The sequence below is a fragment of the Galeopterus variegatus genome, unplaced genomic scaffold, assembly GCF_000696425.1.
Source record: "Galeopterus variegatus unplaced genomic scaffold, G_variegatus-3.0.2 Scaffold626, whole genome shotgun sequence".
NCBI classification, from domain to species: Eukaryota; Metazoa; Chordata; class Mammalia; order Dermoptera; family Cynocephalidae; genus Galeopterus; species Galeopterus variegatus.
Window position 1 is genome coordinate 224,137 of NW_007726737.1, and position 26,454 is coordinate 250,590.

General features: G+C 49.8%; 1 protein-coding gene across 2 annotated transcripts; it reads left to right on the forward strand.

The window, feature by feature from the left end:
- The first annotated feature begins 2,554 nt into the window (after nucleotides 1–2,554).
- VIL1 (villin 1) lies at nucleotides 2,555–25,239 on the forward strand. 2 transcript variants are annotated; one of them, XM_008570744.1, is made up of 20 exons: nucleotides 2,555–2,607; nucleotides 6,631–6,716; nucleotides 7,147–7,221; nucleotides 8,060–8,256; nucleotides 9,325–9,433; nucleotides 9,577–9,687; nucleotides 11,161–11,363; nucleotides 11,466–11,544; nucleotides 11,718–11,816; nucleotides 12,392–12,545; nucleotides 13,216–13,316; nucleotides 13,405–13,542; nucleotides 14,150–14,308; nucleotides 15,653–15,832; nucleotides 16,420–16,565; nucleotides 17,355–17,499; nucleotides 17,984–18,172; nucleotides 19,548–19,616; nucleotides 20,536–20,676; nucleotides 23,574–25,239. In XM_008570744.1, the coding sequence occupies exons 2-20, from the start codon at nucleotides 6,642–6,644 to the stop codon at nucleotides 23,685–23,687; spliced, it is 2,484 nt and encodes an 827-aa protein (XP_008568966.1). In that variant the 5' UTR covers nucleotides 2,555–2,607; nucleotides 6,631–6,641; the 3' UTR covers nucleotides 23,688–25,239. The 2 variants fall into 2 exon arrangements, with proteins under 2 accessions (XP_008568966.1, XP_008568965.1); XM_008570743.1 differs by lacking the exon at nucleotides 2,555–2,607 and adding an exon at nucleotides 4,575–4,652.
- Nucleotides 25,240–26,454: the final 1,215 nt, after the last annotated feature.

The window sequence follows — 26,454 nt, forward strand, 5'->3', positions numbered from 1 at the left end:
TTGCCCCCTGGGTGGGGGGGGTGCTGACAACCCCAAACCAAGGGTTTAGATCCCCTTTCCGGTCATTTTTAAAAAAAAAAAAAAAAAAAAAATACTGAGGAAATATGGACCAGCCCCTGGCTCACTTGGGAGAGCATGGTGCTGACAACACCAAGTCAAGGGTTAAGATCCCCTTACCAGTTAAAAAAAAAAAAACTGAAGAAATATAACAATCAAAGGAAATGCATGATCTTTTTTTGGTCCTATATCAGTAAAACCAGCTGTGGAAAAAAATTGGGGAAATTTGATCATAGATTGGATAGAAGATAATATTAAAAATAATTGATAATATTCTCAGGTGTGAAAATGATATTATAGTTATACAGGAGAATTCCTCAGTCTTAGGAGATATGTAATAAATTAAATATTTGGGCTGAAATATCATGATGTATGCAGCTTACTTCAAATATACACGCATACACACATGACAAATATTAATTCTTCAGTCCCTGAACTATTAGTTCTGCTTTTCTATGTGTTCGACATTTATTATAACAAAGAAATTGGAAATAATTTACAAAAAATATATATGTTTTCCAAAGAATTCCTTAGGCTAAATTAGAAGGCAAGCTACAAACTAGACAGAAGCACAACATAAATAACAGCAAGTTACCAACCTCAATATATTAAATATATAAAAAATTCCAATGGAATTTATTAAAAGCTCACGAAAGAAGACATAGCCAATAAATCTATTTTAAAATGGTCTGTCTCACTGGTAGTCAAAGAAACATAAATCAACACAATGACTATTTTCTTTATTTTTTTCACATCCAATCGTCTTTATTAATTTCTATTTTCTTTTTCGACAATCAAACTGATGGAGATTTTCTTTAAGGCTGGAGACCAGTTTGGGGGACATTGTGGAGAAAGAGGCATTCATGTACTACAGGTGAGACTATCAATTAATGCAATGTTTCTGGAAGGCAGTTTTTCTACTCACATCTTTGACCCAGCAATCTCACCTTTTGGAGTTTATCTTAAAGAAATAATAATAATTGTAATCTAAAGGCAAATATGTAGCAATGAGAATACTTAGCACAGCATTCTTTATAGTATCAAATAACTGGATACAATATGGAAGTTTAATAATGAGCATTGGTTACACAAACTGTGCTATTTATCTAGTGGATTACTATGAGACCATTGAAAATGAAGTTGCAAAATAATATATAAATGTGACAGTTAAAAGTATATATACAGCAGATAGACAGACATTATATACACATAATACACACATACAGCATATGTACTGGGCAATGACTTGAAAGAAATACTCCAAAAAAGATCACTCACAGTGATTTATCTTTAGATGATATCTGTATTTGAATCACAGATGAGTTTTTCTTTCCTCTTTGCTTGTCCATGTAATTGTGTGAACATATACTCCTTTTCATTCATAAGAAAAGGTGTTACACTATTTTAAAAGCAAAATAGCATCTGCAGTGAGTTTACTTCTCTTACCAGAATATGCAAAAACATGCCCACACACACACATACCACATACATGCACACATATGCACGCAAACACATATACGAAGGTACTTCAAAAAGTTCGTGGAAAGATTTGTATTATCTTTTAATTCTATTTTTCCTCAAACTTTTGAAAGTACCCACAGTCACTTGGTCTCTTGAACTCTTGGGAGGGTGTGGACAGGAGGAGGGGCTGCCCTCACCCAGCCCACTTCATCTCACCCTCCTAAGGATCAGGGTTCGAAGGTGACAGGAGAATTTCTGCAGGCTGGAGGGCAGCTGCCCAAGGTGCTGAGTCAGTCTCTGAGCAACACCCACACCAAAGAGGGCTGCACTCCTTTCCTGTCCTGAAGGAGATGGTCCCCTACGGTCAGGGGTTGGAAACGGAAGCTGGGCTTCTGGGAGAGGGTGGCAGAGCAGAGTCCAAGGGCACTGGTTTATGGCAACTCATAAAACTCCAGGTGGAGCCAGTGCCCTTGGGGGGCGAAGGGGGGGACAGGAAGAGCACTTGTGGCTGGCTGCTGGGGCCCTCTCTTAGCGAGGGTTATACTGAGTAGAAGAGACCTCTAGGGGTGCCAGTGTTTCATCTGTCCTGGGAGACCCAAATTTGAATCCCTGGCCCTGCATCCCCAGGTTTGGGTCTCCTAGAACCAAGGAGTTCCACCTCTCCTTCCCCATGAACCATTTCCCCCAGAGAGGAGGGTGGACAGGTGAGCCTCTTCCTCTTTGCTGGTTAGGAGGAAGGGTCCGGGTGCCCCTCAGCCTCCCTGGCTGGAGCTGTCCACCTGCAGTGAGAGCCTGGGCCCTGGGCAGAAACGCACCCCATCCCTCAGTGCTTGCTCAGGAGCCGAGGGTGGGGCGCATCAGCTCCGGCTGTCAGGCTGTCGCTGGGCACCGGGCTCACAGGGACCTGGCAGGCACCTGTCTCCCCACCCCCTTGCCCATTCTCTCTCTCTCTGGGGCCCTATCTTCCCTTATATGGTGAAGGCAGTTCCTAGAGGGGGGGCTGGTGGTGAGGACAAAGGTCGCTCTTTGGCAGCTCGCTGGCCACAACTCCCCAAGATCTCCCAGGTGGCAGCCGCCTCCCCTAGACAGGTAAGGCGACCCAGTGGGGACCCATGGGGACCATAGGTGGTGGGAGGGGGCAGGGTCCCCTGACTCTTGCTGGCAGCCCGGGGCCTCCTGTAGCATCTTGGTGAGGGCTTGGGGGAGAGGCTTGGCACTCAGAGTCTGGGAAGAGCAAGGAGGCTGGTGTGTCTGCACTAGGCCTCCACGCAAGGCATTTTGCAGGCCCCACCCTGGACAATCGCTCCTTCAGTCTCTCCACCTGTGACTCGCCCCCACTCCACTTCGGGGGTCAACCATCCCCTACTCCCTGGACTGAGGAGGATCCTGGGACACAGAACTTGTAGAGTTAAAACCGAGATAGTCCTGGGCGAACTGGAACTAGTTGACCTCACTCCGCCTGCCCTCTCCCCAACCCCCAGCCCATCTCTGCCCATTTCTTCCTCATCCAAAATGGTTTCTTTCTTTGTATCTTGGGGCCTCACCTCCTGGGTCCTAGGGTATGAGTGACAGCCATAAGAAACTGAATGGTAAAGACAGTGGCAGGGACAGAGGCAGGGCTCGGGTCCTGGTCCACACCCGAACCCCCTAGCATGCACTTCTGCGTCACCTCCACCAGCACCTGCCCCTCGGCCTCCCCAGCCACTGTGTCCCCGTTCAGCTGAAGTTGCAGTGGGAGCCAAGTCCAGACCAGGGTCTGGGGACATGCTGGCCATTGTCTTCTCAGGAAAGCATTTGCTCAGGCATCCTCCAGGGCTGGAGGGGCTGGGTGGGTGTCCACTCCCTGTGCCATTACAGGCCAGGGGGTGCAGGAGGGTGTCCTTTGTCTGAAGGGAGGGACCTCACCTCCACTGCCTCACCACTGCCCCACCATCCAGCTCAGAGCTGCGGTGACTGGGAACTGCTCCCGGGACAACAGGGAGCAGATAAGAAAGGTGAGAAGAGACCTGGGAGAGCAGGAGCCCTAACCCCCTCCAGGGCCCTGAGAAGGTCCTTATGCCACTCCACAGTTCAGTCTGTTGGCCTCATGAGTATTTGTGGAGCACCCACTATATGCTAGGAGCTGGGGCTACAATGACAAACATGTCTAGGTTTTGGAGCTCAGGGACCTCAGATTTACAAACAGGTTCTTCCATTGCCATGTGGTTAGGGGGCCAAGAGAGGCCTCTGTCTGTGATGCCCTGGGGCCCCCGAGGAGGGGCCCCTCGTCCAGCCTGAGGATTCTGGGAAGGTATCCTGGAGGAAAGGAGACCTAAACTGAGTCCAGAGGGCAGATAAGTGTTAGGCAACTGAATCAGGCGGGAAGGGCATTCTTGCTAGGGCAGGCACAGGTGAGAGGCCGCATGGGAGGCCAGGCCAGCCAGCAGTCTGGCATTTCTAGAAGGCATGGTGCCAGCAGAGAGGCAGGAGTGTGTCAGTGCAGGGAGAGACTCAAGAGAGCTTAGACAGAAAGAAGGGCAGGAGAGAGGGGGAGTCCAGGATGTTGCCCAGAGGGCTGACTTTGGGGTTTTGGGGTGATGGTGCCCTTCCCCAGTCTGGGGACGTGGGAGGGAGGGGACCAGGAATTTAAGTTGAGGCAGAAGACAGCACCTATCTAAACCAAGGTCCATGCTGGCAGGGGCTAGGAAGGGGAGGGGTCCATAGTCCTCTCAGCAGTTTAGGGGAGACAGGAGAACTGAGAAGTCCCCACTGAGGGGTGGGGGACAAATGTCTGACCAACATGGGTTGGGGGCAGGAGCAGCTGGAGGATATCCATGGGGTGGGGCAGGCCCCCTCTTAGAGCCACTCCTCCTCAGACTCCCCTAGCCCACCCTTGGCCCTAAGGAGGCTGGCTCCCACCTTGTTTAGGCTGCTGCAGGCCCCCAATCCTGATTTCTCTCTAGGGAGGGAGAGTGAACCCTGAATCCCCTCTCTGACGGGCAAGAAGTGCTTCCTCATGTCTGCCGTCGATTCCTCTTGCTGCTGGTTCACTCCTAGAATCAGAGTACGTCCCTCGGTGGAACTTTAGAGATCATCTATCTAGTCAACCCCCACAGCTCATAGATGGAGAATGGGGGTCTGCATTTGTACAGCTAGTGAGTGTCAAAGAATCTGTCTTGGAGAAAGGGGGATGGAGACAAAGGTGGTGATTGAATGAAACAGAATATTCTCCTCCTTTGTACCCACATTGGTTCTGGTGAACCAGGAGTCCTGGAGCCCAGGGGACGCTGTGGATTGGAAAATACCTGATGGAGGAGGCTATGGCCAACAGGGTCATCAGACAGGCTCCAGGCACAAGGGGCTCCTACCAACACACAGCAAGCTGCTAAATGATCAGCAAGTGGCACCGATCAGAGGTAGAGCAGGGCCTTGTCTCCAGTTTCCAGAGTGCCAAGGAGAGCAGCCACCCCTCAGGGCTCAGAAAAGGGAGTTGCCAAGCAGTAAAAGCCCAGGTCATTAATTATTCAAAGAGGTGACTCAGAGTCAAGGTGCAAGGAGAGATTAGATAGAAAGATTTCAGCTGTCAGAGCATGGAGGCCTGATCTGTGGGGGCCACATGACCTCTCATTCATTATTTATCAGTTCAAGGAGCATTGATGGGGGGCCACTCATGGAGAACGGGGTGGCCTCCAGCCAGGTGGGGAGGGTTTGCGAAATCAGGGACGAAAATAACTGGGGACAAGTGCCTCTCCATCCTAGCTCATATCAGAATCACTGGGGTGTTTTCAAAGCACCCATGCCCCATTTCCCAAAAGGCAGAAAATGAAATACCAGTGCTGTGCCTGTCCGGGCCTAATTAAATCAGAATCCCTGGGGATGAGGCCTGAGCATGGGAGCATCAGTATTTTTAAGTCTCGCAGGTGATTCTGATGAGCAGCTGCAGTGGAGAATACAGCTACAGGTCAAACAGAAAGAGGAGCTTGGGAGGGAGATTTCTTCCAGCTCAGTGGGTGGAGCGTGGTTCACAGCGGGAGGGTTCACTCATTAATGGTTCATTCATTCCTCCCTCCCTCATTGTCTCATTCCTTCCCTTCCTCCACTCATTCATCCTGCAAAGTGCTGGCACTGTGCTAGACACTGGGCATTCAGTACCAAACGAGCAGAAATAATCCCCACCCTTGTAGGGTCTACATTTTGTACACCACCAGCACAGTGACAGAGGGGTGTTTAGGAGTAGCTGGGAAGGAACAGGAAATTGTTGCACACACTTTTATTATGGCAAAATACACATAAGATTTACCTTTGAGTTCATTTTAAAGCATACAATTCCACGGCATTCGGTACATTCACAAAGTTGTGCAACCATCACCACTATCTAGTTCCAGAACCTTTTCATCATCCCAAGTGGAAACTTTAAATCCATTAGCAGCCACTCCTCATACCCCTTCCCCCAGCCTCTGACAACCACTCATCTGCTTTTTCTCTCTACAAATTTGCCTATTTGAGATATTTCCTATAAATGGAGACATAACATAACGTGGCCTTTTGTGCCTGGCTTCTTTCACTCAGCGTCATGCGTTCAAGGTTCATCTACGTTGTAGCATTTAGCAGTACCTCATTCCTTTCTATGGCTGAATAATATTCCACTGGTCATCCATGCATCTGTTGACCGACATTTGGGTTGTCTCCACCTTTTGGCTATTGTGAATAGAGCTGCAATCAACTTCAGGTGCAAGTTTTTTTTGGCACACCTGTTCTTGATTCTTTTGGGTAGATACACTTTCAAGCCTTTATTCTTTTCAATTTTTTTAAAAACTCTGCATGATTTTTTTTAGCCAAGCATGACTTTAATAAAAAGTTTTCAGAAAGAAAAATCGCTTGGGTCAAGATAAAAAAGGGCCTTGAATGCCAGGCTAAGGAGTGGGGGCTTTCCTCAGCAGGTGATAGGGAGTCAGGGTGGGAAGGCTGGGGGCTGGGTCCTCGGCCATCAGGACCCAGAGTGGGAGCCATGCCCCTTCCTTCCCCCAGGCCCCTGAGCCTGCCTCCTCCTGGCACATTAGGGTGCCCTTAGAACCCGGCTAGAAGGGCACTCCTAGCTCCTTGGCCCTTGCTGCCAGGCACCTTCTCCCCTAGGCTCATCCACCATGACCAATCTGAGCACCCAAGTTAAAGGCTCTCTCAACATCACCACCCCGGGGCTGCAGATATGGAGGATCGAGGTGAGGCCCTGCTGGGACGTGGGGGTGGGGGGCTCACAGGCCTGGGATGGAGGGAGCGAGTCAGAAGCCTGGGATTGTCCTCATCTTCCTCCAGTCCTGCCCTGCTGGCTGCCTGGAGCACTTGATGCCACCCACCTGCTGGTCCCACCCCTCAGCCCTGCTCCTCCCTCTCCTCTTCCCTTTCCCCGTTTCTTCCCCATCTGTCTTTCAACCTTCCTCTGCCCAGTGTCTCTTCCTTTCCCTCCCTCTGCCCCCCATGCAGATGCTCCTTCTTCCATCTCCCTTTTCTCTCCTTTCCATCCTGGGCCCGGCTCTTTCTCTCCCTCCCCTCCTCACACTTCTCAGCTTCCTCACGTCCTCCTCCTCCTCCCAGGCCTCGGGGGTCCTGGCTGGTCCGGGGCAGCCCCTCTGACCTCTTTTCTCTCCTTAGGCCATGCAGATGGTGCCTGTTCCTTCCAGCACATTTGGGAACTTCTTTGATGGTGACTGCTACGTAGTCCTGGCTGTGAGTGGGAGGTGGGACAGGGAGGGGGCTGAGCAGAGTGCAAAGCCACTGTGGTGACAGGGAGGAACTAAGGCTGGGGGCAGTGGGGAGAGCTAGCCTGGCTTTGCCCAAGACAGTGTTCGCTGGGTATGCCCAGGTGTCCAGCCTCGTGGTGTTCTACAGAGACGTAATGTAAGAGGCTCTCCCTGCCCTTGAGCGCTGAGCTGCCAGCCAAGGCAACCTTCTGTGGATTTGCAGTCTTGGGAGACCTTCTAAGCTAGTGTGATGTCATCCTAACGAGTCCACATTTCCAAAATCCATAGTCACCTTCACATCACCTTCTTGATTTTCAGAACACTCTGGTACCACTGGTACTGTTAAGGCATTTGTATTTTTCTTTATATTGACTCACTTTTGAATTTTAAATACATTTAACAATGTAACTCACATCATTACTGTAAATGGAAAGCAGCATCATGTGTAACAAATAGAGAGTAGCTGTAAAGTATTTGGATAATCATTTCATATCATACATTTGTTTGTACACCACCTAATCACCTCACAGGTCTCTGGTGGTCCACACACATTGCTTTGGGACATGCTCCTATACAGTCCAACCAATGTCTCCACGAGGCCGAGATGAGGCGAGCAGGGCCCTTGGGGAGGCCACTTGTCCATGTCTCAGAGAGTCAGTGGCAGAGCTGGGCCACGCCTCAGGGACCCTGATGGCCAGCCCAGTGCCAAGCTCACCTGGGGTCTAGGACCCATGTGTGTGGGAGACCATGCAGAGCAGGGGGAGGTGGGCAGGGGACTGTGGGAGCCCAAGGCCTTGGATACACAGGACGTCCCCTCTCCCTAGATCCACAAGACGGGCAGCAACTTGTCCTATGACATCCACTACTGGATTGGCCAGGCCTCATCCCAGGATGAGCAGGGGGCAGCTGCCATCTACACCACGCAGATGGATGACTTCCTGAAGGGCCGGGCTGTCCAGCACCGTGAGGTCCAGGGCAATGAGAGCGAGACCTTCCGAGGCTACTTCAAGCAGGGCCTTGTGTAGGGAGGGGCGTGCTGCTGGCTCGGGGAGAGGCAGAATGGGGATCAGAGGTGGGGATGGGAGGATTAAGCCTGAGATGAAGAGGCAGGGATTCCCAGACCTGCCGTGGGGGAGAAGATCCTGGGCAGTGGAGGGTGACCTGGGGCCAGGAAGGGAGTGTGAAGCTGTGGGGGAGCACAGGGGACCCTCAAGGGCTTTTGGTGATTTTTTTCTTTACCTTTCTAGTCCCCCCACCCTTATTTCTGCCACCGCCCTGTCCTTGGTCCTGTCCCTGTGAGTATGCCTTGGGCTGTCTCCAGAGGTCATTCTGAAATTCTCTAACTCTACTGAATTTCTGTAAACCAGCTTCTGTTTGTGAGTCCTGGAGAGCTCAGTGCCTAAGGAGTCCCTTGGGGTATCACATGAAGCCCCCCTACTCTGGCCACTGGGCAAATGGCTGCTCCCTCTTCTCTAAAGCAAGCCTTTCACACTAAAACCCCAGACTGCCAGCTTTTCTAAAAAAGTCTGAAGTTCTGGTCTCCTGGCCTTCCTCATGGAAACATACACTCTGGAGTGGAGTTGCTGCTGACCTGTAGGACAGGCCAGGAGCTCTTCAGTTAGCCATAATCCCCACCCCTCCCTATTGTTTTGCTCCCCTCTTCCCACAGTACAGCTGCAGTTCACTCCTGTGGGCATTTGAACACCACCTCTCCCTGCTTTTCCTCTACTTCAATCCCCTGCTTTCTGGGTCCTGACCTTATTCACATTTCCTACCTTCCACGTACCATGCCCCCATCTTTGCAGTCCCCTCTGCAGGGCAGGGACTTGGGTGAGGTGAGTGAACATCTAGGGTGCAGACTTTAAGCAGACTCTCCTGTCAGGGTCATGCAAAGGCAACTTTGCACTTGCAGGAGCCTGACAGTAAGTGCCTCCTTAAAGCCTGCACTTTAAGTGCCTCAATCACCTGGCCTAGTCTGAACCTGGACCTCAGATGGACCAGCAGCAGCCAGGCAGCCCAGGGCATGGGAGGGGAGGGGCCTGGCACACCTCCCAGCCCACTCCCTGGGTCAGCTCACCTCCCTTCTCAGGATCCAGAAAGGAGGTGTGGCTTCCGGCATGAAACGGGTGGAGACCAACTCCTATGACATCCAGCGGCTGCTGCACGTCAAGGGCAAGAGGAATGTCGTGGCCGGAGAGGTGGGCCGGCCCCTCTGGGACATTGGCCAAGGCTTTGAGGCCCAGGGTGGAGGTCAGGGGCTGAGGAGGAGTGAGGGGCAGAGAGGGGTGACCAAGAGGTGTTGGGTTCTGAGACGGTCTGTTCCTCTCTTGTGGCTCCCTAGGTGGAGATGTCTTGGGATAGTTTCAACCTAGGGGATGTTTTCCTCCTGGACCTCGGGAAGCTTATCATCCAGTGGAATGGGCCAGAGAGTAACCGCATGGAGAGACTCAGGGTAAACCTGCCCACGTGTCACCCCTCCCCGCAAAGCCCAGCCTGCCCGCACTGCTCCTGCAGTCCCAGCACCTGCCCCTCCCTCCTACCTCGTTCCCGTTCCCCCAGGCCTCTCTTTCCAGACTATGGGGGATGGTGGGCTTGAAGGTGGATCCAAGTCTCCATGTGTATGGGAAAGGTATGCCTCTTGGAGTTGTGAGTGTATACTTGTGGCTAATCTGCTAGGATGGACTGAGTCCCTGCGGTGTGCAGACCCCAGGCCAAGCCTTGGGGATCCAGTGGTGTATGAAATGGGCAGAACCCTCCCTTGCTCTGGCCTCTAGCTAGCCACCCAGTGGGGGAGACAGACATGCAGAGAATAACAGAGCTGTGGGCTCAGGGAAGCCTTCTGGGACTTGGCGTGGGTGGGGAGGAAAAGGCACTGAGGAGCTTGGCGAGCAGCGCAGGCAGGTTTCATGGGTCATGTGGCCAAAAGGCTGTGTAAGAGGGTCGGGGGTTTTATTCTCAGGGTGCTGGGAGGCTGATGAAGGTCATTCTGACTTCTGAGTGGAGATGGGGCAGGGAGGCAGGGAGCCCCTGTGGCCATCCAGGGGAAGCAGAGGTCCCTTGAGGAGCCCAGGCTCAGCCTTGGACAGTGGAACCCACTGGACTTCTTGTGTGTTGGCTGAGTGAGGGTTGAAGGGAGAGAGGAATGAAGCAAAACTCAAACCATGGGAATGGGTGGAGTCCCGCTTCCTGAGATGGGAAGGATGGGAAGCTACAGATCCTTGACCTTGGTGTTATAACACTGTGCTCTAATTGGCCAGTCTTCGTTTTAGATATCTTAAAATGGGGCTGTCTTCTTGGCAGTTGGATATATGAGAGCAGAGAGCTGGGCTGGGGACAGAAACATGGACATCAGCAGTCTACAAAGGTTTTGGGACTCAGAGAGATGCCCGGGGAGGGAGTGTGCAGAGAGGGGGCCAGGATTAACATTAATCCAGGATGCGCTGAGAAGGGTGAACTGCAGTGTGTGCAAGTGTGTGTGTGAGTGTGAGCACGTGAGAGACTGTGCTGCCTGGGCGTGTGCTTGTTTGTGCATATGTGAGTAAGCACATGTGAGGCTGCACGTGTGTGTCTGTGAGTGTGCAAGCATGCTTTGGGGCAGAGACACTGAATCCTGGGATGCTTGGGGCTCAGCTCTTACCCCAAACTGTAAAGTCAAACCACAGATTTCAGTGTCAAACCTGAAGGCCCAGCAAATCCACCCCAGACACTCTCCTGCCAATAAGGAAACCTGCTATCCCAACTGCTTCTCACCTGGTTTCATCACACACCCCTAGAAAGCCTGGCCCCTTCCGTGGGAAAAGCAGGGCAGTGCCTCAGCCCCTGAGGCTACTGTGGGGTGGACTGGGGCTCGCCTAGCAGGGTTTGGGATGGCAGACACTGCCTTGTCCCTGCCAGCCTTCATGGGTCACGTGGGGCCTTCCTGTAGGGCATGACCCTGGCCAAGGAGATTCGAGACCAGGAGCGGGGCGGGCGCACCTATGTGGGCGTGGTGGATGGGGAGAAGGAGTCAGAGTCCCCGCAGCTGATGCAGGTGATGTACCATGTGCTGGGCCAGCGCAGGGAGCTGAAGGCAGCCATACCTGACTCAGTGGTGGAGCCGGCACTCAAGGCCGCCCTCAAGTTGTACCAGTGAGTGCCAGCTGTGGTCTTCCTGGGAGCTGGGGTCTTTCTGGGGGCAGGGCACCCTGGCTAGGGAGTGCTTCTCATCTGTGTCTTGACTTTGTCCCACAGTGTGTCTGACTTGGAGGGAAAACTCTTGGTTAGGGAAGTCGCCACACGGCCACTCACACAGGACCTGCTCAGTCATGAGGTGAGAGGTCTGAGGGTCTCCAGCCCACTGCAGCCTGGCCCACCTCCCTCCCCCCAACCCCCCGCCAAACAGGAGGAACTATAGGATGCTGGGGTGGGCGTGCCTGAAGCTGCCCCAGCCTGGTACCCCTGGCACCACCAGGCTCTCACCTGGATCTTTCTTTAATACTCTAGGACTGTTACATCCTGGACCAGGGGAGCTTGAGGATCTATGTGTGGAGGGGGAAGAATGCCAATGAACAGGAGAAGAAAGGAGCCATGAGCCAGGCCCTGGTAGGGATGCGGGTCAGAGAGGAGGGTCAGGGCCATGAGAGGGAGAGAAGCAGACAGCAGAGGGGTGGGGGCAGGCAGACTCAGACAGGGCATAGCGCCAGGCTGAGGCCAGGGAGGGTTCTGGCCGGGGCTGGGTAGGGGCAGATCCCAGTCCAGCCCAGCTGTGAGGGTCTGAGGAGCCGTTCTATAGATATCTTGGAGGTTCTCTACACACCAGGTGGCCAACCACCAGGCAAGCCTGGGGCCTCCTTGGGATGTGGGCTCTCACCTCCCTGCACTCAAGCTTGGTTTAAAGAAGGGAAGGAGAAATGGAGTTGGCCTTTCTACAAAAGGGAATAAGCCAAGTAGAGTTTGGGGTCATTGTTGGGGCTGGAGTCAGTAACCCTAACTGACCTTGAGGTTGGGGTCAGAGTAGGGTTAGGTTTAGGATATTGGGATTGGGGTTGGGTTCAGGTCTGGGACCAGGGGTAGGTTTGACAGTGGATCAGGTTGGGGTCAGAACCAGTCTTCGGCTTGCATTGGGGGTGGATGCTGGGATAGGGACATAACCATCAGCCATCCTCTTCTCTTCCCAGAACTTTATCAAAGCCAAGCAGTACTCACCGAGCACACAGGTGGAGGTGCAGAATGATGGGGCCGAGTCAGCTGTCTTTCAGCAGCTCTTCCAGAAGTGGACAGTGCCCAACCAGACCTCAGGCCTGGGCAAAACACACACTGTGGGCTCCGTGGGTGAGGGCCAGGCCGGGGCAGTGAGGGAGCTGGGCTGGGAGCACGACTTGGTCTGTCTCAAACCCTTCTTCCCTGACTTCCTCTTTCAGGAACTTTTACCCTGGCTCTGGGTTACCCTGGTGGGGTGGAGACATGAGGGAACATGGATAAATTCAAGGGTGGTCACAAAAAGGGAGCTGAGAATGACCTGCCTTTCATTTGGAATAGGGCTGGGTCTCCTTGGGAACTGAATGGCTTCGGTCTGTCTCCAGACAATATTTGCTGAGGGCAAGCTTGGTGCCGGGCACCTGGGTGGAAAGTAAGATAATGTTCAGCCGCATTGCAGAGCTCCCTGTTGAGCCGGAAGACAAGGTTGATGCTTAAAGTCTGAATACTGCAGGGGGTCAGGACAGGGTAGATCCACAAAGCTAGTGCCTCACTCTTGTTCATCTCCCGGCTTCCCTGAGAGGCACTGGTGAAGCAGGAGTCTTAGGACAGGAAGATATGATTCTGTATTACAGCTCTGCCACTTTCTGTCTGTGCCACCTTGGGCATGCTACTGAATCCCTCTGGCTTCAGTTTCCTCATCTATAAAGTATGACTCAGAGTTGTAGCCACCATTCAGGGCTATTATGAGGACCTGTGGGACCTCAGCTGGTGACAGTTTGTGTCGTGATTCTCCCCACTGCAGCCAAGGTGGAGCAGGTAAAGTTTGATGCCACGTCCATGCATGTCCAGCCTCAGGTGGCTGCCCAGCAGAAGATGGTTGACGACGGGAGTGGGGAGGTGCAGGTATGTGAGGGGAGGGAGGCCTGCACCAGGTATGGAAGGAATGGTGGAGTCCATCCTGGACCTCACACTGGCCTGATACCGGCCCCAGGTGTGGCGCATTGAGAACCTTGAGCTGGTGCCTGTGGATTCCAAGTGGCTAGGCCACTTCTACGGGGGCGACTGCTACCTGCTGCTCTACACCTACCTCATCGGCGAGAAGCAGCACTACCTGCTCTACATCTGGCAGGTCAGGCCCGCCCCATCCCACCCAGAGCACAGCCAGCTCAGCTCCCCCTTGCACCATACTCCTGCCAAGTGGCCATCTCCCTTGATTTTTAATATCTGGGGATGGGGAACTCACTCCTTCAAAAGGCAGCCTGTTCCATCTTGGGACTGCTTTGGCTGTGAGATCCCCCTGAGTACCCCCATTCACAATACTTTTCCTTTTGGGTCTCCAAGTGTCCCTTCCAATTTCTATTACCTTCTGCACATTCTCTCCTCTGCTCTGTCCAGCTCTGCCTGTGGGTTTCTGTGTCCAGGTGTGAGGGAGCAGGGAAACACTTGCGTGTGGGGTGAGTGGTGAGGTGCAGCAGTAAGGAGAGGAGGTTCAGATCAAGGCTGAGGTTGCAGATGGGTCAGGGGTGGGCTGGATTAGTGTTGGGGCTGGGGTCAGAATTGAAGTCTGGGTCAGGTTGGGTTTTTGGCTGTGTCCAGGGTAAGGCTTGTTGGGGAAGACAGTTGGGTTTGGGGCTAGGTGAGAACTGGGGATGAAGTTGTCACCGAGACTGAGGATAGGGTCAGTCCCCAGTTCTGACCCCACCCCACCCCACCTCTTTCCTACTGCTTTTCCCCAGGGCAGCCAGGCCAGCCAGGATGAAATCACAGCCTCAGCCTATCAAGCTGTCATCCTGGACCGGAAGTACAATGATGAGCTGGTCCAGATCCGGGTCCCGATGGGCAGGGAGCCACCTCACCTCTTATCCATCTTCAAGGGACAGATGGTGGTCTACCAGGTGCGGCTGCTGGACTGAGGAGCCTGGTAGTCCCCACTGAGGTGGGGTGGGCGTCCAGGAGATGGGGAAGGAGCCGTGGGGGTAAGGTAGGGCTCAGGGCGAAGCCCATTTTTCACAGGAGAAGACTGTTTGGGGCTCCATCACCTATGAGGAACTGGTCATAGAAATCACTATTTGGTCACTTTAGAAACTGATGTTGGAGGGGCCGGCCCGTGGCTCACTTAGGAGAGTGTGGCACTAATAACACCAAGGCCGCAGGTTCGGATCCCTATATAGGGATGGCTGGTTAGCTCACTTGGGAGAGGGTGGTGCTGATAAAACCAAGGTCAAGGGTTAGGATCCCCATAGTAGCCAGCTGCCAAAAAAGAAGAAACACATGTATTGAGTACTTGCCATGTGCAAGTACTGCCTACCCTCCACACCCCAACTCCTTAAATCCTCTACATGAAAAAGGGAGTTATTTTGGTGAGATTTGCTAGAATGATGCACCTGTTCAGATTGCATTGGTGTCTTCTAAACATAATGAAATAGACATCTCATGCAATTATTTAAGGAATAATCTGCACAGTCCTCTGTAATTCCCCAAGCAAGGAGAAGAATGGCATGCTAATATGGTTTACCATCTTGTTGGGAAAGGAAAGTCATGTCATCATGCCTGAGCAGTGAACTAACAGTCTGAGGCACCAATTGGTTAAATGCCAGAAATAAAAATTTCTGAAAGCACAATCACCTGGGCTTACCTATAGAGTTCATGGTAGAAAGGTGATTTCGAGGAGGTCTCGCCTTTTGGGTCAGAGTTGAAGGGCTTAGCAGAGGTAAAATGAGTGCATGTAATGCAGGGGGCACAGCAAGGAGAAAGGCCCAGGGTAGAGGATCAGGGGAATAGCGAGAAGCCTCACCAAGCTACACTGGTGGGTTTGGAGAGGGCAGTGCATAAGTCTGCAAAAACAGGTTGCATCTTCATCATGTGGGTCTTTCAAAGGCCTGGCTGAGGGCCAGCTGCACAGTCTTACAACACCAAGGTCATGGGTTCAGATCCCCATACCAGCCAGCCACCAAAAAAAAAAAAAAAAAAAAAAAAAAGTCTTATCCGAGGAGCTGGGTTTTAGCCTACAAGCAGTGGGGAGCAACTGACAGGTTTTGAGCAGAGGAGTGCCATAATGAAAGCAATATTTTGGAAAGATTACGCTGGTGGTGGTGCATCAGAGGAACCAGGGGGTGGGGTGGGGCAGACACCACTCCAACCCTCTCCCACCCTGGTTCTCTGTCTGCCTCTCTATTCCCACACTGTCTTTACTGAGTTATTCCTGCCCCTCTCTCCCTGCCTTCTCTCCACACCTGCAGGGAGGCACCTCCCGAGCTAACAACATGGAGCCTATGCCTTCCACACAGCTGTTCCAGGTCCGGGGAACCAGTGCCAACAACACTAAAGCCTTTGAGGTCCCAGCCCGGGCCACCTTTCTCAACTCCAATGACGTCTTCATCCTCAAGACCCAGTCCTGCTGCTACCTGTGGTGTGGAAAGGTGTGTGCAAGACCTAGAGACCTCCCCATCCCCAAGTGGGTCCCGGGAGGCCCCCATCCTCAGGCGGGAGCCCTTAGCCAACTAGGTCTTGTTCTCTTGGTTCTCAGCTGCCTCTGTAGTAGTCTCTGCCCTCCTCTGTAGCCCTGGGTCTGTCTTTCTGCCCTATCTCTGACCTACCTCAGATTCTCTGCCTCTATGTCTGAATCAGTGTTTCTCATTCTGCTTATATCTGGCCACCCCTGTCTGTCCCAATGCTGGTCTGTCTTTATGTCTTGGGCTCTCTCTCACTACCCTGTGCCTGTCACTGCCTCTGCCTTTGTAATGAGGACTCTCAGCTTCTCAGAGTCCTTTCCCACCCTCTAAGGGGTGGGGAAGACTCCCTTTTCTCCTCTGCTATTTGTTGGGGTGTCAAGGACAAAGAACAGGATAGGAGAACTGTCCCTGCATGGGCTGTGTGCAGGGAATACTGGTCCAGGAGAGCCCTCTCAGGCCCTGGAGATTTGGGTGGTGAACGCAGTACAAGGGTGGGGGCAGGGGTGGCACCAGAGATGGTCTCGTCCCGAATGGCCTACTTCCCTTTTTTCCAGGGCTGCAGTGGGGATGAGAGGGAGATGGCCAAGATGGTTGCAGACATCATCTCCCGGACAGAGAAACAAGTGGTGGTGGAAGGGCAGGAGCCAGCCAACTTCTGGATGGCCTTGGGTGGGAAGGCCCCCTATGCCAACACCAAGAGGTAACTATTGGGTTCCTCTGCCTCCTGCTCACCTCCTGAGGCTGGAGAGCCTCCCAGCACCTCCACCCCCATAGCCAAAGCCTACAGCAGGCATGGATTGAGGACTCCATGTACCAGGCCCCCAGGTCTAGAAGGTACCCTTGGAGCCTCTTGGGCACAGGGGCTGTGTCTGTGCTTCTCACTATGGTATTCCCAGGGCCTGGTAGGGTGTTGCCTGGCAAAGGGAATTCATAGCTGCAAGAGAGGCGCAGGGCTATATGTTTGCCCTTCAGGATGAAGGTGCCAGAGCCCAGTCCCTGTGCTTAGGTGCTGATAAAAGCCTAGAATGCTGAGGTGCACCAGCTGTAAACCCTCTTTCAAATTTTTTTCTAAAGAATATCCATGATCCACTGTTCCCCAGTTCAAAAGCAAAAGGGCATATACTGCAGTAGCAGTAGGAGGGATAGAAAGAAGATATAAGAAAGAACTTTCTTTTTTTTTTTTTAAAGATGACTGGTAAGGGGATCTTTACCCTTGACTTGGTGTTGTCAGCACCACGCTCCCCAAGTGAGCTCCAGGCCAGCCCAGAAAGAACTTTCTAACAGGGCTATGGGAGAGCCACTGGACTATATATCCAGAAAAGCAGTGGGAATTTCTCCCTCAGAGTATTCAGGATGAGAGGAGACCCATTTGTATATCAGAAGACAAGACATTTTGTTAGGAGATGGCTTTTTATGTCAGAGTCCCTTCAAATTCTGTGTCCTCAATTCTTTCCCCACATCTTCCTCTTGCCAATGTGATCTTCTGCAGACTGCAGGAAGAAAACCTGGTCATCGCCCCCCGACTCTTTGAATGTTCCAACAAGACAGGGCGCTTCCTGGCCACAGAGATCCCCGACTTCATTCAGGATGACTTGGAAGAGGATGATGTGTTCCTGCTAGATGTCTGGGACCAGGTAGGACCAAGGTCCTGGGCGACTCCCTTCCCACCCATCTCACTCTCCAGGGCCAAGAAAGAGTGGCTTTAGGTCGAGGTAAGTGTCAATGTTTTCTTGGCCTCCATGTACTTTTCCCCTGGGAATGGCATTATGATAACCAGGAGCCTAGGAAAGAAACAGGAAGGTGGGAGAAATGTGCTTAGAGGGGCTGCTGGGCAGGATGGATTCTTCTCTCCTATTTATGTCAGTTGGCAGCAGGAGTGTTTTTGAGAATCTTGGGCTCTGAAGAGGGTGGGAGTCACACATTTGCAGAATATTCCAAGTAGAGGACAACTGTCCAACTTTCTCATTTCCCAGATGCAAAATCAAAGCCAGATGGGGCCTACCCAAGATCACGTGGCTGGGTAGTGCAGGGTCAGGACTCCACTGTTGACATCGAGGCAGAATTCTGTAGGCCAGGGAGGATAGGAGAGACTGATTGAGCTCATGGGACTCTTAACAGGTCTTCTTCTGGATTGGGAAGCACGCCAATGAGGAGGAGAAAAAGGCTGCAGCCATCACTGCGCAGGAATACCTCAAGACCCACCCTGGTGGGCGTGACCCTGAGACTCCCATCATTGTGGTGAAGCAGGGACATGAGCCTCCCACCTTCACAGGCTGGTTCCTGGCTTGGGACCCCTTCAAGTGGAGTGTGAGTGGCTCTAGCCCACCCTGGTCCTTATAGCCCTGTACATCCTTCCTTGCGTGGCTTCTTCATGACAGGGCTGACTCCCAGATGTCTTTCTGTTTCTTTGGGACATATGACCTGCTTATTTGTAAAGGGGTTAGAGGGGGCTTGGAATAAAAAATAAGGCTGCAGTAAGACCATTAAGGCCCCTGGTGAGGGAGAGGGAAGGAAGTCTGTCAAAAACCAAGGCTAATTACAGTGCCTTGTTTGTGGGCTATATTTAGCTCGAAGCAGCTGGATATTATAGGTAAGAGCTATACTATTTAAATTTAAATTAATTAAAATTAAACACAATTCATAATTCAGTTCCTCACTAGCCACGATTTTAGTGCTCAATAGACACATGTGGACACCACAGACAGAGAACATTCTCATCACCGCAGGACAGTGTTGGTAAATCCTCGGGGCCAGTTGAAACGCATCGCATCAGTTCTAAAGAACAGAAAAATGTCTTCCTGGCACTAAATTCCAAGCAAAATGGGTCATATATGAGGTCCTTGCCTGAAGGATGTGCATCCTAAACTGGCCCCGATAGAAGCAGAGGGCAGGTCCTTAGAATGGAAGCAGGTTTTCTGCAGGAAGGAGAAAAGCCAGGGTAGAGTGAAGCCTGGCTTAGTAGCTCTGGGTGCTCTAAATGGGCACAACAGTTGAGGATAAGGAAGCAGAAAGCTTAGAAGTATTAATTTCCTCAAGTTGTGGTTGTTTTTTAAATTCTGTGGTTGATGAGCTGTGTTTAGTCTTGAGAATGGATTCAAACTAATCTCAAGACAGCAAATCTAGATGCCAGATCTTTTCAAATTCACTTCAGTGCCCCGAGTCAACTCTGGCAGCCCTTCCCTCCCTCAGGTATGTGCTGCCTTCTCTCTCAACCCCATTTATTCATTCACTCACTCATTCATTATAACATCAGTGAGCTCCTGATGTGTCATGATCGGTGCCAGGTTCTGGGGCTATGGAGATGGGTCTCCTCAGGGAGCCATGGTCCCTTCTGCTCCCTTTACTCCTCTGTGGCAGTGCTCCCCTCCAGGCATGGGAGGAGCCCTCTCCAGTTTCCCAGGACCCCTGATTCCCCAGAGCCCACATAGAGCAGCAGGGTTTTTGATGCTGGGACAGATGAACAGTCAGCTCTGCCCTTTTCTGATCAGGCAGCACCTTTGCTCCCCATCCTTACTATCTAACCTCCTTTTTCAGGGACCCTCCTCCAACCTCAGCCTGAGCTTCCTCTTTCTCTTCTCCCCACCAGGCCTTAGACCAGACTTCTTTCAGCTCCTGAAGGAAAATGGCCTTTTGTCCTCTCCACTGAGACCCAGGTCTAATCTGTTACTTACTTTATATGCAGAACTCTAAATCCTATGAAGATCTGAAGGCGGAGCTTGTAAACTGTGAGGACTGGAGTCAGATCACTGCTGTGAGTACAGGTCAGCGTGGCTGGCCCTTGCAGTAGCCAGCTGGTGGTCAGAGCCATGGGAGCTGAGAATGTTCCAGAGAAGATGCCAGTGTCCTGTGCTTTCCTTCCCATTTCCCTTCACTTCTCATGGAAGTTCTTGCTGTTTAACTCCAATGCCTATAGCTGTTTTCTCTCTTCCATTTCCTAGTGAAAATGGTTCCCAAATTTTATCATGCATAGGAGTCCAGGTGATGGGATCCCTTCTCCAGGTAGAATAACTACAACTCCTTCTATCTTTCAATCAGTTAACAGAAATGTATTTAGCCTGTATGCTTAGGACAGGAGAATATGAAATCAAAGCCTTTTCTTCTAGAAGTTCACAGGCTTACAGGGGAAATAAGACAGAGCTAACACTGCAGAAATGTGTCCAGAACCCAACAGCAATTTCACAAGCTTATTGAGGTAATCAACAGATGACTCACATGGCTCCTCCAGCCACAATGGTTGAGAACCCCGTGGTGCTTGGTGAACTGACAGTGTAGACTGGCAAGTATAGATAGGTCAAGGCTAAGAGAATTCATGGATGACAATTTCATAACAGATAAGAGAGAGAGGGTTAAATATCCACGGTAGATCTTGAACTCTGGGGGAAGCCATGGAGAAGTTAGTAAGTTATTGAACAAAATAGTCATCTTGCACCAATTGACTTTGGTCAGATACAGATCGATAAACTATTATCTCATGGGTCTAGTCTAGAGCGTTGTGTCCTTATGAGGAGAGAGAGAGAGTGTGTGTGTGTTGGGGTGGGGGTGGGGGGACAGATCATGGAAGGCTTCTTGAAGGTGGTGCCCTAGAACCAATGTTGACTTCAGAGAGAAAGGTGGTCTGGAAGTAGCCACATACCTGTTGAAGTAGCCAGTGGTTTCCTTTTCTTTCCTAGGAGGCCACAAGCCCCAAAGTGGACGTGTTCAATGCTAACACCAACCTCAGTTCTGGGCCTCTGCCCATCTTCCCCCTGGAGGAGCTGGTGAACAAGCCTGTGGAGGAGCTCCCCCAGGGTGTGGACCCTAGCAGGAAGGAGGTGGGTCAGACTTTGGAAGGACAAAGAAGATATGGCTTGTCCATTTGTTGGACAACCCTAATTGACCCCCAGATTGTGCCCTGCAGGTGATAAGGTGCTGGGAATGCCCTGATGAACAAGACAGACCTAGTCCCACCTTCATGGCAGCTTATATCCTGGGGAGAGATTGGAGAAGCCTGATTACACTATTATTTAGTTTCAGTGATGATAAGTGATGCAAAGGTGAAATACAGGTGTCATGAAGAGTATTACAAAAAGGAGCTTGAGTTAGAGAAGATTTTGTTCTGAAAGGTGAATAGGAATTACTGAGGCAAAGTGAGTTAGTGCTGGCACAGGAACAGCAAACATGGAATCCAGAGGCAGGGAATAAGCACAGTGGGGCAAAACTGCAAGGTGGCCAAAGTGGCTGCTGTGTGAAGAGCTGCGAGAGGCAGCTGGCGAGGGAGGCAGGGACTGAACTGGGCAGCGCCTCTTACCCCACGTTAAGGGTTACGTTGTCCATCCTAAAACTGGAGGGGAGCCATTATGGTTGAAACATGGGAGTGACAGTCAGATTTACATTTTCAAAAGACCACTATAGCTGCTCAGTGAAGAATAGATTTGAAGGTTGCAAAAGCAGCCATAAAGAGACCAGTTAGAAGAGTGTTGCTGCTGCCAGGCTGAGAGGTAGGTGGGAGCCTAGGACAGGTGGTGGCTGAGGAAGTGGAGAGAAGACTTGGAGAAATATTTAGGAGGTGGAGTCAATGACACTTGGTAATTACTGGATAAAGAATGAAAGAGAAGAAATTGTGTCATTCTGTGAAATAGAAAACCCTGGGTGAGACAGGTTAGAGTGGGGCCAGCATGAATTTAGTGGTTGCCCTGTAGTTTGAGGCAACTGGGAGACATCCAGGTTTAGATACATGTTCGGTGGGCAGGCAATTCAGAGGAACACTGGGGCAGAGATCCGAATCCAAGACTCATCAGCACATGGTCCTTTGGTAACTGAAGTGGGGCGCCTATATGGATCACTTGGAGGGAGAGAGTACAGCAAGAAGAGCTTGTTTTTTTGTTTTTTCCTTTTTGTCTTTTTTCATGTCCGGCAATGGATCGCAACCCTCAGTGTTGCGCCCGTACCGGACCGGGACCAGCAACGGGATCGCAACCCTCGGCGTTGCACCCGCACCTCGCTCAGCCAGTGAGCGGGAACCGGTCTGTATGTGGGATCTGAACCCTCAGCGGGAGCGCCGCTGCACTCGCAAGCGGCGCACTGTAGCAGTGCGCCACCGGGCCGGCCCAAGAAGAGCTTGTTAAAAACACATTTGTAATATTCATTTCCACTTCATGAAGATCCACAATAGGCTAGCTTTGGGGTATTGAGAGGAGAGAAAATGTACTCTGTGTATAGTAATAAAGAAGTCTTACAAATTAAGGAATCTACAGAAGAGAGATACCTAACTTCTCCCAGAACATTGAAGTCTGTTAAGGGTTTGAGCTCTATATAAACGTATTGTTGCCAGAGCATTTCAATCCTGCCTTCTAGAGCAGGCATGGATTCTCTCCTAGATTCTCCCATTTGTGAGGTGGCTGGAAGGCTAGGAGGCAGCTGTGTCCTCACTGTAACATTGGTGTGATCCCAGTACAAGTGACAAGCTTAGCCCAGACCCTGGTACATAGAAAGTACTCTACAGTGAAAGCTGTTACCATCATCACCTGACCTACATCTGAGAAAAGTGAGGTCCAGAAGTGACTTGCTCAATGTTACTTAAGTAGCTGGTTGCAAAGCCAGAGCAAGAACCAGGTCTTCTGAATCCCACTGTTACCATCATATCATGTGGCATAAAGGGAAGGGCAGCCAATGTTATTGAAGCAGAGGACTGATAGGGGCTGAGGACTGCTAATTTTGAATGGAAGAGACAGAATCAAGACAACCCCAGAGTGGGGTTGAGAGCAGTGGGTTTCCTTTCATTAGGCTGCTTTGCTACAGAGGAATTGCCTAGGCAGAGAGCCTTGAATGGAACAGCTTCTTGGTAAACACCTGTAGATGAATTTCAAGCTCAGGTGGCTCTGATGCTCTAGTTCCGTAGTCTGTCATTCGATTGCCTCCCACACCTGGGCATTCTCTCCTCAAAGCTCCTGGGAGCTGGATGCTGGGAGCCATCCCCACTCACCCAGGCAGGGCAGCAGAGTGCCTTGTTCCAGAGGAAGAGAGTAAATATAAATGGTTTGAGCATCATTGGCTGGTGCAGAGCTGCCATACCCCAAGTCTGTTTATAGCATCCTCCTGCCAGGTACCTCCCATGGCTGTGGCGGCTGTGTCCTAGATCTCTGCAAGTGGCTCCACAGTGCTTTCTCTTGTCCAGTCAGTCTGATTCCTCAGGCTTATCAAGACTGCTAGACCCTGACCCCTCAGGCTAGATAGCAGAGATTGCCTATCCCAGTGGACTTATGTCTTCCCACTGGTCCTGTTCTTGAACCCTACAGCCCTGCCAGCTGATTACCAGCCTCACCCATCCCACATCCACCTTCCTGTGGTTTACTCATCAGTGCTCAAGCACTTAGATTACCCTTATGCTACTGCCTACAGCCAGACCCATCATCCCACTCCTGTTACTGGCTCACCTTCCCAATTTGGAGCATATAGGTCTGAAAACCTCACCTACCCTCCCCACTTGGCATTGAAGTCTCAGCTCTCCCGCAAGAATGTGCACTACACTTAACAACAACAAAATCAGCAACAGAAAACTGATCTTTAAAAAGAATCTAAGCCTTCTACTGCTTCTACCAGCACCGCACTCTCCCGAGTGCACCACGGGCTCGGCCCGACATTGCTTGTTTTTGCTCTTCATTTATGTGCTACATCTATATCAGATGCTGGGAAAGAATGTGACTTTTGCTCTCTGGTCTCTCTCTTCTAGGAGCACCTGTCCATTGAAGATTTCACCAAGGCCTTGGGGATGACTCCAGCTGCCTTCTCTGCCCTGCCTCGATGGAAGCAACAAAACCTCAAGAAAGAAAAAGGACTATTTTGAGAAGCAAGAGTGACTGTGGTTGTAAAGCAGAACCCTATTCTGCTTGTAGGGTTGTTTTGTTTTTATTACTGGTATTAGTCTTATGCCAATTGAAGTGAAATTTTAGTTATACCTGTGAGCAGCAGTCTGTTGGAATGCCACTTTTGTTTAGTAATCTGTTCAGAAAGACAATGCCACTACAAGGAGCCTGTGGTCCCAATTTGAGCTTCAGGAAGGTGGCTGGATTGCTTCTATTCAGGTGTTACTTCACTTTTAACCATCCTGTTCTAGAGCTTTCTCAGAAGAGAGCCAAACACTCCATGGAACATTAGAGTACTGAAACATCACCCCAGGTTTCTCTCTATTGTGACTCATTTTTATTTACAGCAGGTGGGCTGAAGCACTTTGCAGTTTTACATCTTTCCCAGAGCAATGGCTTTTCCTTTTCACGTACACTTTCCTCACTGCCTTACTCAGGAGGTAAGGTAAAGGAAACCCCTCTTTGAAGGAGAGGTGAATGGCCTAGGAGATTGCCCTCTTAGAAGGTTTCACAATCCTTATTAAATAGTACCCAGTGAGAGCAGCATATCCACTGGTCTAGGCTTGAGGTCTAAATTCAAGTATGAAATGCAAATTCTATTTCACTCTCACCCCCCAACTCTTAATACAGCAAAGGAAAAGCTTAGGTAAGGCCAATGCGAAGTTTACAAATTGTTATCCAGAAGCTTCTGCAAAGCTTCACAGCCTCCTCAGATGAAAACTACAGAAACTCGGTGGTGACTATGACCAAACATGGCTTTGCCATTCCATTTCCTTTAAGATGTAACAGCGCTGCATGGAAATCCAAGTCAGAAAGCCAACAGAAGGTGATTTCCACAACTTCAAACATCTGGTTATTAAAGGTGTCTGCAAGAATGTGTTCTTATCAGAAATAACAGTCAAACAAACAGAAGGTTAATAAAGGCTTTAATTTCACACACACACAAAAAAAACTATGCATAATTTAAAAAGGAAACAAGGAAAAACAGTAAAGGACACAGAGGAATAGTTCTGCTAAAACACAGATAAAGTGCCGCTCCATACAAAACAACAAAGAATCGGAATCAAGTAACTCTGAACACACAAAAAAAATCACCTCACAGATGATGTGGCCAAAGCTGCTAGCAAACCTGGTAGTGGCTCAATCAGGCAGTGTAGCAACCTCACTTCTGTTTTCCTCTCCCTAAGCATAAACAAACAATACTGACAATAGGCCAGAGAAGGTGGGGAGGGAAAAGCTCAGAAGGAAAGCCGGGGGACAAGAGGTGTGCACACCCACATGTGGTCTCACTTTTTACACAGGCCCACTCTATTTTTGAAATAGACCAGCTCAGTTGATGGCTCTTTTGTTCTGGCATTAACCAGACAAATTTGGCTCCTGATCCACACCCTCATTCACTCTATTTCTATGCCAGTGGACTTACCTATACTTTGAACCTCTGTACTTTAAGAAAAGCCCAGTGTTACTGAAATCAAATGCTTATATTCATACTGGCACACTTTTTATTAAAAACTTCAAAACCTCAGACACACAGCACGCATGAAAAGGAAACAATTCACTGTGTATAAATACAATGGAAAAGACTGCCTGAAGTCTACTAATCAAAGCATGCCATAAAGGAATCAATAATTGTGGTGAAATACAGCAAAATAATTCTGCCACAAAACTTTCAAGGCTTAACAAACTATAGTTTTCCAATAAACTACATATTTTTTCAAACGTTGATAGGACATATCAACAGAGACGAAATTAGAATTTTGAAGTGACGCACTAGAAAGATGTTAGAGGGCAGAAATCTGTTCAGTTTTTGAATGTACTTGTAAGACAGCATTACTCAGTGTAAAACAAGATGGGGAGGAAAAGGACATACCTGTTTTATTAGGACACTTCTATGTGGCTTGCATCTGGTGCTGGGTTGTTGATGATTTTTCTAATAATCTCCCTATATATACAAGTTCCACGTGTACTTGGAGATCTAGCTCTGTTTCCTTGATTTAGAACAAAAGACCACCTCAGGGATCAACCAAATCAAATGGGAAAAAAAATAATGGATAACTAAGAGCATCCACTGCAGTCATTTCAGAGGACAGAGAAAAAAGGATATTTTTATTTGTTTTAATATATTCTCTTTTCAGTAGATCACAAATGAATTTACCAATTACTTTTTTTCTCTTTAATTTAGATGTTTCCAGATAATTTTCATTATACAACTATATCTATAGCTGTACCTGTATACAGTATATAATAGTAACTGTAGTACGGAAGACTATGTAAATTCATGGATTATTCTGCTGATGTTTTAAAGCTTCTCTTTCAGAAGAATTTTATACTTGATCAAGGAGAAAAATAGACAAATGTGTATTCTAATATTTGCCTTCTGGAGTTAATGAACTGATCTGTAAGTATCACCACATACTTCTTAAAATGTAAACACATTTACATTTGTTAGATTTGTTATAGAGCCATTTAAGTTAGGCTCAGAATTAACAGATCATAGCTGGTAAACAAATAGCTTTTGGAATCAAAATATAAATAGAAGACTAGTTCATGGATTTGCTTATTCTATCCTGTTAAGACAAAACTTATGAGTCTGCACACACATATAAATATATTCCTACAAAATAGAGTCTTATCTTCTCATAGGCCTAAATTATAGTCATGGCTACTAAATTAGGGATAATAGCATCTAGCCATATGCAACTTTTCAACTCTCCATAATATTAGGGGACAAAAATCAACACGTTTGAA

Excerpts from the sequence above, each read along its gene's own strand:
- VIL1 (XM_008570743.1), top strand. The coding sequence starts at position 4,628 with ATGGGGGTCTGCATTTGTACAGCTA. Across the intron at positions 4,653-6,630 it reads GGTCTGCATTTGTACAGCTA|GCTCATCCACCATGACCAAT; the intron begins GTGAGTGTCAAA and ends CTTCTCCCCTAG. Across the intron at positions 11,817-12,391 it reads GAGCCATGAGCCAGGCCCTG|AACTTTATCAAAGCCAAGCA; the intron begins GTAGGGATGCGG and ends TTCTCTTCCCAG.